Source organism: Trachypithecus francoisi, unplaced genomic scaffold (assembly GCF_009764315.1).
Source record: "Trachypithecus francoisi isolate TF-2019V2 unplaced genomic scaffold, Tfra_2.0 Lachesis_group12, whole genome shotgun sequence".
Lineage (NCBI taxonomy): Eukaryota > Metazoa > Chordata > Mammalia > Primates > Cercopithecidae > Trachypithecus > Trachypithecus francoisi.
The window spans coordinates 116,826,338-116,838,790 of record NW_022681457.1 but is presented as its reverse complement, the minus strand read 5'-3'; the positions used below and the strand labels follow the sequence as shown (position 1 = coordinate 116,838,790).

Here is a 12,453-nt window from a genome sequence, read left to right as displayed (position 1 = left end):
ACTGTGTTCTAATAAAACTTTATATATACAAATAGATACTGGACTGGATTTTGGCCCACAGATTGTTGTGTGCCAACTTGATGATAGAAGAATTTAGTTTTTTAAGTCCTTTGTAATAATGACCTTAACCCTAGATTTAAAAGCCTTAAAAGGGCCGGCTATGGTGGCTCATGCCTGTAATCCCAACACTTTGGGAGGCCGAGGCAGCCAAACCACTTGAGGTCAGGAGTTCGAGACCAGCCTGGCCAACATGGTAAACCACGTCTCTACTAAAAATACAAAAATTATCTGGGCGTGGTGGTGTGCGCAGGAGAATCTGTTGAACCTGGGAGGCAGAGGTTGCAGTGAGCCAAGATTGTGCCACTGCACTCCAGCATGAGCGGCAGAGCAAGACTCCGTCTCAAAAGAAAAACCAAAAAAAAGCCTTAAAAGCCTTAAAATTTTAAAAATTTAAAGGCTCATCTATTTAAAACTATAAATAATTGCTGAAGGAACAATTTGTTTTTTTTGAGGAAAAAAAAGCAGCTATACTCTTACGTAAACTTAACTAATTAATCCTCTTTAGACTTAGGGAATTGTTCCCAATTAAAATATTTCGGGTCCCTTGTGATAGAGCTGGGTCAGAGATGTTTGTTTTTGAAATGTAAGAAAAAAAAAGGACAAAAATCTCCATTTCTCCCTCTATTCCCTCTCACCCTTTGCATATATATAGATAATATTTCTTTCCATTTTAAAAAACCTCCAAGAGAATAGATGCATGCCCTAGTGTTCAGTTTAACTACAAGTTGTAGTATCATGCATGTTACATGCAATCAATATCACCTGCTGCAAGGACAACATTTTACGGGAGGTGGTTGCTTATGCGTTTTTGAAGCTTGTTAGTTTCTGTTATGTTAATGACCATTTTTAAGAAACATTTTCAGAAGGTGCTTTTCAGTGCAAACCAGAATCCCAACCTCAATTTATTTAATGCCTGCTACATTCTGTTGTGAACTCCTAAAACTCGTACTCATGCATGGAAAGTTGGAATCTCATGACACCCCTTATGCCTCACAACGTCTACGCAAGTTTGAGAGATAGGGGCTGAGAAGGTTCCTTCTATCCTGGTGATATTTAGCTAACTCTCTGAACCGAGGAATAGCGTATATATGGCTTTGTGTGATGACCAATAAGATCTTCTCTCCCTCATTCTTCCATCAGAGAAGTCACAATGGCACTCCCTTTAAGAGTCCCCAAATTGAAATTACTCTTGGGAGGCAGAGCATTCTCTGAGGAAGATTTATAGTCCTGGAAATTATGTTAAAGAAGATACTTATTTTGTTAATTCATAAAGTATTCCATATTTAAGACATGGTTTATACATTGAAAAGTAGTATTTTCCCAGCTACTGGAGGCTGAGGTGGGAGGATTGCTTGAGCCCAGGAGGTCGAGGCTACAGTGTGTCATGATCATGCCACTGCACTCCAGCCTGGGCAACAGAGTGAGACCCTGTCTCAGAAAAGAAAAGAAAAATAATATTTGAAAACTTACAGGATTAAATTTTAGGGGACAGTATTTGTAAAACACTAAAACTGACCCAAACTCCTATGTCAGTGGAGCAGGGGGAGATCTAAAAAGGCAGCGTTAAGACACGACAGACGAATTCCAGCAGCAGAGCAATCAGAAAATACCACTTGTGTCTTGAAATGTTTTGTGTTTGCTTGGGAAAGGCTAAGGAAAAGCACCAAATATTTTTCACTGAGTACAACTCATTTTTATCCCCCATTTCCTTCAGGGCTACGTCTTAATTTATCCAGTAACTTAAAGCGAAATTAACAAACTCTCCATACTGTCATCAGGGTTTTTTGTTTTTGTTTTTGTTTTTGTTTTTTGCCTTGGACACAATAGCTGTATTTAGGAGAGAACTTTTGTTCTACACAAAGAGATTATTTAAATCAACAAAAGCGATTTCTCAGCAAATGACTGACGGATTTTTAAGGTTTAAGAAACTTTTAAAGTACATATGCTGAAAAGATACTTTCAGTTGGATTTTGAATATATCTAACAGGATATTATTCAGTTGCATAAAGAAAAACCAAGATACCTTGTATGTCAGCAGATAGTTCAGTTACATAACAGATTTATCCTCAAAGTATTGAGACTTGCTTGACCTAAAAAATAAAAACTAAAATGCCTCTTTTTCTAGACAGAAAATGACTTTCCACTTCTCTAAGACATTTATTTTTCATGGGCAGTAGAAAGTGTTCTCATAGATGAGAGACACCACTCTCTGAAAAGCAATTTCTAGACAAATTCCTCGTTTCCCGATACGAGACACTATTCCTGTGAGAAGGCTTTGTAAACTCTAACAGTCACTACAGGTGTTATTAAAAGCAGTGGGAATGCTAGTATTTAAATAACCTATTTCTTATAAACTGCTGGCCTAGTCACCTGTGTTCAGTAAAGGCAGGTGCAGTTATTTTACTGGAATAAGACCTTAATTAGAGGAAGAAGAAATAACACTTTTTACTCACACATTTTTAAACAACGTATTTTCTTTTTATTTGAGAAGCGGGTTTCCAAACACTTTGCCAGAAGCTGGTAAGTAGTGGTCTCAACAGAGCAGCTCTGCTGTGCGCTTCTGAGAGCAGTCCGGGGTCATAGTTGCATTAGGTCATTACCAAGTTCTAAAAATTACGCTTGCACTTTTGGCTGTGTTATGTACACTTTTATCCAAGGGACAGTCCTCTAACAATGCCGGGAAGTGTACTGAGAAGTAAACAGTGCTCTAGGGTCAACAAATGTGTTCTCACACTTCTGTAGCTCAATTTGGCATGAGGCATAGTTTCTAAATGGCCTGATGTGTTCATGAGAAGTAAGACGTGAACGTGGGATGTGTCATCATGGATGTATTTTAAATCTCCAAAGTAATTTTGTCTCACTTGCCTCTTTTAGGAAATGAATATTTTTGGAACACAGTGGTGTGTGTTAAATTGCAGACAACATGCTCTGTGTCATTCTTATTGGGCCTCTCTGTCTTTTTTGTTTTGCAATCCAAATGAGATTTCTGGAAAATGGCAAGATCTCTCTTTTCCTAAATTCCCCACAAGCTATTGCAGCTCTGAAAGCAACAGGTAATAATCAGAAAGCCGCATCCGCTGCCCTGTCTATTTTTGACGTCCAGCATTGCGAGAATATTCCCGCTGAACTCCACTGACTCATGAGACATTTCTCTGGCTGAGCATCACTGAGTAGATGTAATGAAGCAGCTTTGCCTTACGCTTTACCCATGGAGCCATTGTTTGCTACAAGTTTCTGAAGCAGGCCTACTTCATTGATTCATAAATGATCATTGGACGTCTGATGGAAGTAAACCCTGTGGGCTTTTGCTGGCTTTCAGTGCTGTTGCTTACGACATCACTTCAGTACATTACGATGCAACTTTTTGGGGAGGGGGAATTGAGACTACAATGGTATCCCAGGTGGTGATTATTCTCAGCCTAGAATGCTTGGGGAAATACTGGGATTGTCTTTAATGTTAATAGCTGAATGGTCACAGGTCAGTCTTACTATTCTAATTACTTAAGTCAGAGCCAATAAGAGTTCTACTTTGCAAGTTACTGATAGGAGTCAGAAATGTGGCCGTGCAGCTTTCCTGAGGGCAGCACTGGCGCTGTGGGAACTGTAGCTTCTGTCCTGCATTGCCTCTATGAGCTCGGGGAATACTGCTTTGCCTGTCTTCTGTGTAAGGGAATTTAGAAGTAAGTGCAATTATAATTTTTTTTTTTTTAGATAACCTGGACATTTTTAGATTCAGTTCTTTCTTAGCCCTGAATGAGTCTAACAGTTGTAATTTCTTAAGAGAACTGAGCACTCAGTAACCCTTAGCTAAGTTTGTGTAACATCACAAAAGTTTATCATGCACCTGTGTTCCAAGTCCTATAGATATGGGGACCACAGGTCCTGGATTTTCAAGTCTAATTCCAATTTCAAAAATTCTTGTCTATATTTACCAAGTTTGTATACCGAAAAATTTGCTTACAACATAGGTAATGTTAATGAAACCAGTTCAGTCCATTGATTTTGGCTTCAGTCTACAAAATTGAATTTTTTTTCCTTCCACTGAATTTTTCAGTTGTTTTTGCATAATGTGATCACAGCATTTGTAAGACAGATTAGTAACAGATGGATAGAAAACCATCTAATTCACTTTTTTTTTTTTTAAGACTAACAAGCAACTCATGCCTATAATCTCAGTAATTTTGGGGGCTGAGGCAGGAGAATTGCTTGAGGCCAGGAGTTCAAGACCAGCTTGGGCAATATATTTAGATCCCCTGTCTAGACAAAAAAAAAAAATTAAAAATTAGCCAGATGTGGTGATGTGTGCCTGTAGTCCTAGCTACTCAGGAGGCTAAGGCTAAAGGTTGCTTGAGCCAAGAAATTCCAGGCCACAGTGAGCTATGACTGTTCTACTGCACTCAAGCCTGTGCAACCTTGTCTGTAAATAAGTGAAGAACATAAAAGCTAACAAGCAGGAATAATTATTATTACAAAAGCAGCACATACTAATTGCAGTGAATTCTGGAAATACAAATAACCAAGGAAAATCACCCAGAGATAGTAATGGTTAAACTTCTATTTTGTATCCTTCTCATTGGTAAAGATTTATTTTTAATTAACATCTGCCTGAATAATCATTCATGTCCTTAATTAATAACAAGGTGATCTTAAATTTAACCATTTGAAACACTCTGATTTGAAACATCTATTTCTTAAAATTTGTTGTAAAATTCTAGTATATGTTACTCTAGATCACTTTGGTGATGTGATTGTTTTCTGTTTCTTTGGAGGCAATGTAACATTCAAACATTATTTTATCCAGTTGACATTTGATTTAAAACAAAACAAAAATTAAGCACCACTGTCTCATCCTAATAATCTACCCTCAAGTAACATAAAACTTCATTTATGATTTCACTAGGGCAGATAGTAAGTCTCCGAATTTCATGTCAACTTTCAGAAGTAAGTTAACATCAATATGGTCTATAAATTGCAAATTGGAGAATGAGGCTAAAAATCTCCCTTGATTCTTAAACACGTTCTTTTCACATGTTTTAGGATTCTAAATAATTGTGTCGTAAAATCAATAAGTACATTTTATGTGAGGGTCTTCCCCCATCAAGAAGGTTTTTTATTAATAAAATCAATATAGTGTATTATAAAAGATGACACCTTAGAGTTGAGAAAATGTAATTGTTGTTAATTTCATATCATACCATGGAAATTTTCCAAATGCATGTTTCTTATAAAATCTTTTGGAAAAGAACAATAAAATACGATTTTTTAAAAATTTCTGTGTTATCCTGGGAGATATTTTTAGAGGCAGCGGAATGTTGAAACTATAGGTTTGGAAGTCAGACAAACCTGGGCTCAATTCCCTGTTCTGCCATTTATTAACTGTGTGAACTGGGGCAGATTGCTTAATTCCTATACATCCCAGGTTCTGCATTTACAAATTGGAGCTAATGGCAGTGTTGTGAGGACTACATAAAGTAACAGATATTATGTAACCTGTATAGTTATTGGAATTTAGTACGTATTCTCTGTCATTTTTTCCTTTTCTTTTTTTCTAATTCCTCCTTGAACGACTTTCTGTAAAAAAAGTTTGTGCCATTTAAGTCATTTTGATGTCATGTATAATACTAGCATACTATGATAACTTTATCATGAAGCTAAGAACTAAATTCTCCACTTTAACTCAGGAGTCGTGAAAGCCTGGAAAATATATCTGAAAATTGCAGTGTTCTCATTTTCCCTATGTAGTTACTGTATGTGGACATGCACCTCTCCTTAACTTAGTGGTCTGTGAGGCCATCACTAATTTCATAGCAGAGTATTTACATGACAACTTTAAAACCTTATGAAAACAACTTTTTAATTGGTTCTGAAAGAAACTGAAAAAACTGCAAAAACAAATGTGACCATTTTAATTAAAAGAAAAATGTTTTAGGGTATACCTACCCTGACCAGCTGATTATAGATTCTTTGGTATGAAACCACATAAAACATTTCTGGTTTATAATTCACTCTCCTTTTTATTTCATCTCAATGATGAACTTAATATTTCTAAAGCATCCCTGTTCATTCTAGAAAAATTGTGAATGTATAACATCTTTGTGTTTATGCTATCAGATTTTGAGTTCAGAATTCCTCAAATTCTAGACATCTCATCAGTGATGGAGTCACTGTCGCATATTTGTGAATGAGTTCTGTGCTAGTGCAGAAAGAAAACGTAGCATTTGAAGTAGCATGCACAGGCTGCGAAAATTCAGCAGATAGGTCTGCACAAGTACCGATATTGCATGTCCAGAAGCAAAGTTGGCATCGGTGCATGCCTTGCATTTCCAGCCAAAGGGATGTTAGTATAGATACTGCATGTTTAAAAATTGAACAGACTGTAGCATGTTTCAATTTTTAAAAAGCCATTTATTTATCAAGTATGCATGTCCAAAATTAGGGACCTCTAGTGATGTACAATTCTATACTGTAATATGACCCAGATTAATCCATGGTATATTTAATTTAAAAATTTAAAACTTAGTGATATTTGGATCTACTCTTGAACATAGCAATGTATTCTAACTGTACCTGTTAACAAGAAAAGATTCAGCAGTTTCAGAGATAGACTGTCTGTCACTGTCAATTTGTAGACATCACGCTAGGACCAAGCTAGCGCTTGGTATATGTAGTAAGTAAATCAGACAAATAAGCAAGTTTTCAAATATTATAATTCTTTTTAGTATCACTGATAGCATCATAAAGCTTTTCTTCTAAAAGAGAGCATCTTCTCTGTGAAGAGATTATATCAACTTTGCAGAATACTCAGAAATGATTCTGCTGGGAAGTGGTAAATATAAGTGTTTTCTTAAATTGCTGTTATAGCATATGTGCCATTCCAGACTCTCAACCTATACAGTATAGCAATAACTGATTACTGGTTTTTTCACAATATTTTCTCTCTGCCTATTATCAAGTTTTACTTGAGGCCGGGCCTGGTGGCTCATGCCTGTAATTCAAGCACTTTGGGAGGCTGAGGTGGGCAGATCACTTGAACTCAGGAGTTCAAGACCAGCGTGGCCAACATGGCAGAACGTCATCTCTACTAAAAATACAAAAATTAGCTGAGAGTGGTGGTGCATGCCTGTAATCCCAGCTACTCGGGAGGCTGAGGCAGGAGAATCACTTGAACCCAGGAGACAGAAGTTGCAGTGAGCCGAGATCGCCTCACTGCACTCCAGCCTGGGCAACAGAGTTAGACCCCGTCTCAAAAAAAAAAAAAAAAAAAAAAGTTTTACTTTACTGGTATAACTTAAGATAATGAGAGACGCTTAGGGAATCAGAAAAATATATTTGAGATTATGGCCCTCTGTATAGCACCACGACAAATCCACCTTTTCCTGGTCATGCTGTTGCAGAAGAGTATGGGTGTCCTAAGAAACTGTTGCTCCTATTTGGCTAAAATTAGCCTCTCACACCCATTTTTGGGAAACAAATGTTATTATATGGTATGCAGTACCACAAACTGGGACTTACACCACATGCATTGCCTTCCATTTGACCATCCTGCTATTAAGGCAGGTTTGTAATTGTGAGTATAGAGAAATACTTTTACAGCAGACAGCTGCGTCCCCAGCACCCCATCTGCATCAGGTGGCCATATCCAAAAAACTGAGACTGATTTTTATATTAAACATTACAGATCGGCAGTGATAATTAATAAGTAATTTGCTGATGTGAACTTTCCATGACTCAGTCTATAACAACGTTACTTAAATTTGTTTACTACAGTATGTTTGATGAATAGAACAAAGTACCTTATCAGTATCGCACCCTATGGCTGTCCATCTGGGATCACTGGGAAGAGGAACCTGAATGTCTTTTTAAGTTATAATGGGGAATGGGAGGAAAGTAAGGAATTATAAAAATCAAAGCCTCCACAAAACCTGTGTGAAGGAGTAGAGTTGTACAGATGTATGATTAGGTTCAAGAAAGCTAACAATCTTGAGTCTATGAACAAAGCAATAGTAACTTAATCCTTAGATATATTAAAAGCTAAATAGGCTGGGCACGGTGGCTCACGCCTGTAATCCCAGCACTTTGGGAGGCCGAGGTGGGCGGATCACAAGGTCAGGAGATCGAGACCATCCTGGCGAACATGGTGAAACCCCATCTCTACCAAAAAATACAGAAAATTAGCCGGGCATGGTGGCGGGCGCCTGTAGTCCCAGCTACTCGAGAGGCTGAGGCAGGAGAATGACATGAACCTGGGAGGCGGAGGTTGCAGTGAGCCGAGATGGCGCCATTGCACTCCAGCCTGGGCGACAGGGCAAGACTGTCTCAAAAAAAAAAAAAAAAAAAGCTAAATAAATGCATGTACAGCTTCCCTAATTTACATCACATGGAGTGATAGGACATTAATGGTGGTCCACCAGACTAAAAAGAAAGTTATTTGACTAAATTTTTATTAAGATAAACATGTGATTGTCACACTTGATTTAATACATTAGACTTTGATTTTGCCGTATTCTTAGAGCACTTGATGTAGAGCAAAGCTTTAGAATGATTTTTTTTTCACCTTAAGAAGGGTCACATCTTTTCTTTGAATATTTTCTCCAACAATTTCACAGGAGTTTCTTTTGCCATCAATCCTCAAAAAGGGTTTTAGTCTTGGCTCTTCAGTTCAGAGGGTGTGGTAATATACCCTTTTCTTTATTTGGTCGCAATTCACTATAGAGTTATCGCCTGCTGTTCTGTTTTGTTTCTCTTCCAGAGTGAAAGAATTGAAAAAGGCCAAGGAACTTGAAGACATACAGCAGCATCCCTTAGCAATGTGACATTGCTTTTCAGACTGTTTTCATTTCTGTTTTTAGCAGAGACATGCAACAACACACACGCACACACACACACGTACACACACACACACACAAAATCCCTCTGCAGTTTTGGGGAGATCAGCTGCAGGATTTTAACAGGAATGTTTTGGTCATTGCATTTGCACTTTCATGGACAACTTTTAATTTGATCAGCAAGACATCTTGGAACTCAATCTTCTGTTGGATCACGGGAAATCAAGACACCAGGAGGAATTGAAAGAGGCTTCCCCTTCTCAGGAAGAAGCCATTTCCTTCTCATATAGGGCTGTATTCAAACATCGTGTGGAACTGTACAAATATTTATACCAAAAATATAGATAAGAAAAGGTGGGGCTATACTAGCAACAAAAAAGAATGCTGTTCCTGCACCTGCCGGTTATTTCCAAGAAGCTGAATCTTTGGGATTGATTCTCAGTGGAGGGCTTAGATCATACAAAAATCTTTATTGGGTCCGTGTGTTCTCATTTCCTTCACTGTTTATTTTTGTTTGTTTGTTTGTTTGTTTTAATCTCTACAGCACACTTAATGCAACTTTTGAAATCTGCAGGTTTTTAATGTCTTGTGGAAATTTGCAGAGGGGCAGGTGTGTGGTAAACGGGTAATGCATGGGAAATAATGAGAAGCAGCTCACAGAGTTTAAATTATTTTCTTGTCCCCACCACCTTCCAAGAACCTGCGAGGGTAGTAATCATCTTGTCCCCTTTTTCATGTTCAGCACTTTAATTTTTTTGCCTTACTTTCATGTGCAATGAGAATTACTTAAGAATTGGTAAAGCATGTAGCCTTTTCTAGTAACCTTGGAAGCTGTAGTAATTCTAAGGAATCATGAATCTTGCCTGGACATTTGCCACCTAAACGATCAGCGTGGTGCTGCGTTCTGGCCAGTAAATTCCATGTTTTTGGCTATATCTCATCCAAACTGAGCAGTTTCTGTGTATATATAGAAGGTAGAAATGAAAAGTGAGAAAATATTTGAAAGGGATTATATTAATTGCTAAATATTTTATTCACAAAGGTCAATAACATGGCAAGATAAAATTATTTGTATAGTTGTGTCTGAATGAGCGAGAAAAATGTGGATGTACTGTTTGTATATATTGTATATATTAAAACAAAGAGATATGTGCATGAAATCAAGAAAAAAGAAATGAACAAAAGCAAAGCATTAGTGGCTATGGTCTGTAAAATGAAACAAAAAAACTTTATTTCACTATAAGAGTACTTTATTTTAAATGTTCTTTAGAAGAACATTTTGCTAAAGCATGACTACACTGCAAAAAAAAAAAAAAAAGCTACTGTATTTAGACTTAGGAAAAAAGGCAGAGTAACATTACTTAAAAAAAAAGGATATGTTTACATTTAATTTTGGCTACCAGGAGTTTAGTTTACTTTATTTAAATTTTTTTTGCCAATGGTGCCAAGTAATGTGAATGCTAATACTGCTTAAGAAAATTAAGTTACTTTTGCAAAACAGATAATCATAAGATGAATCAGTATGTAGCTTAACACCATCCACTCACTCCAACAAAGAACACTTAGAATGATTTAAAAACCTGACAAAAGAAATAGTATGAAAAGTAGAAAAATGTCACGTTTCCATATCTCCTGCTGGAAATCAGAAAATGTAATAAAATTGCACACAAAAAAAATAACTAAAAAGGAAAAAGATGCAGACTGGTCTTTTAGAGATGGCATGGTATATTACTATTTCCACATAATGAGGAGCCAAAGAAATCTGATGCTTTTAACAATGAAACTACTAATGTTAAATTGAGAGGATAAAGTTTGCATTTGCTGATGCCAGTTTAAAATTCCCAGGTTACGTTTGAGGATCAGTTGGTGTAAAGCTGAGATGTTTTTTCTTGGTTCTGGCTGCCAACTGTGAGTTAAAACTCAAGGCTTGTTGTGAAGCCTAAAAATATTCACAAATAAGCTTTTAAACTGGTGTCTTTGGAAGGAAGGTAGATACAAAAAGATTGTGGTAAAAACTGGGGTCAGTGCTCTTGGTGCCTTTTCTATAATTGTACTTGTTTTTTAATTACTTCCTTTCACTGCCAACCTCGAATTACTGTACAGTATATGTCTTTCTGCTTGTGATCAGCTTTGACAACAGTGACAGCCCCACAACTAGTAGCCACCTGTACATTTGTAAACTGACCTGACTCAATTTTGTTTTTAAATGTGTGGGTTATGTTGCAGCTGTTGCAGTCCCCCAGATACCTATTATTTTACACAGTTTGGCCTATAGGAGGACACTGAGTAATTTACAAACACAACTGCATTCATAAACGAGAATAGAACGTGAAAGCCAGCTCTTTCAGAATATCCTCTAGTAATACTGAATTTAGATATCTTTATTCCATGTATTATGGTACAAATAACTGATCTTTGACCAGAGTAATGACCTCAGTGGATTTGCTTTAACCCTCACGTTTTCTTTTTTTAATGTTTCACATGTTACATTATTAGCTGAATACGTTAGAAAATGACAGATGATAGAGATTTCCATAGAATTAAGAGGGTTCTCATGGAGGGGATAGGAAGTAGGTTTGAAGCCTACCGGTGTAACCTACCAGTACAACTGTGAATCCTAGGTGAGGCAAAAAGGCACTTCCACTGAAACGAAGCATTTCTGACCGCTTTTTCTTGGTTATGAATCTTAATTTCGAATATAAGATGATAGGTAAGCGCAGCTTTCTTGGATAATCTGAATTCCCAAGTGCCAGGAGTAGGATTTCATTATAAAATTAATAGCTAATCTTATTCTATCTCCTGAAGATTTAATTGCTATTCTTGTTACCCATTCGAAATCAGCTGTACTGTGTGAACGAAATAAAGACGGTAACACGAACCCCTCTCTGGCTGCACGGTCGCTTATGGCAGTTCCACACAGTAGTTGGCGCCCAATGGGGGGTCCCTGAGACTTGCATGTAAAACTAGTCTAGATGTCTTCTTTTTTGTAAGTTTTATTTTTGTAATTGTGCATGTAAAGCATCATTGAATCAATGGATCTGTTGAAGAACTCAGCTGCTGGAAACCATGCAAAATGTTTTGAATTGCCCTTAAAATATGGAAAATGTTTTCTGAATGCTTTATATTCTTTCTGCTGTAAATTAAAAATGAAGAAAATTTCCCCATACTACGTGTGTGTTTTGCTTTAATGTGACTGGGTAGTGAAATCTAAGGTGATGGACACATGTTTCAAAACATATGTAATAATGTCACGTATTGCCTTCTGATCCAGATGTAATGTTTCGACATTGAATGTTACATTGTTTCAGCTAGGTCCATGAAAGAAAAAATGTCTTCCAGCCACCATTCCGAGAGCTTTTCGCCTATCTTTCCAGGCGTCGCTCAACATATCAATCATTTGTGTAAGGCAGTGCAGTTATTTGAAAGATAAAGACACTAATTTAATTCACCTTTTCAGTTACAATCCTCTGAAGTCTTCTAAAAGGCATTTTCCAGCAGATGACGAACGTCCTCCTTTCTGAGTATTGTGTCATCGCTGCTCCATTCCCTTTCACTGCAGAGCCTCTCC

The 12,453-nt window shown here is 37.1% G+C and overlaps 1 protein-coding gene across 20 annotated transcripts in view; it reads left to right on the top strand.

Annotated features, from left to right (window-relative positions):
* CAMTA1 (calmodulin binding transcription activator 1) overlaps positions 1–12,051 on the top strand; it is a 975,525-nt gene extending 963,474 nt beyond the window's left edge. For 17 of the 20 annotated variants that reach the window (XM_033228537.1, XM_033228536.1, XM_033228543.1 and 14 more), the window contains one exon: positions 8,810–12,044. In XM_033228537.1, the coding sequence (XP_033084428.1) occupies positions 8,810–8,842 (33 nt within the window). In that variant the 3' untranslated portion in view covers positions 8,843–12,044. Of the gene's footprint in view, positions 1–8,809 lie in introns of all 20 variants that reach the window. The other 3 variants (XM_033228530.1, XM_033228532.1, XM_033228546.1) reach the window with 2 other exon arrangements.
* The last annotated feature ends 402 nt before the right edge of the window (positions 12,052–12,453 follow it).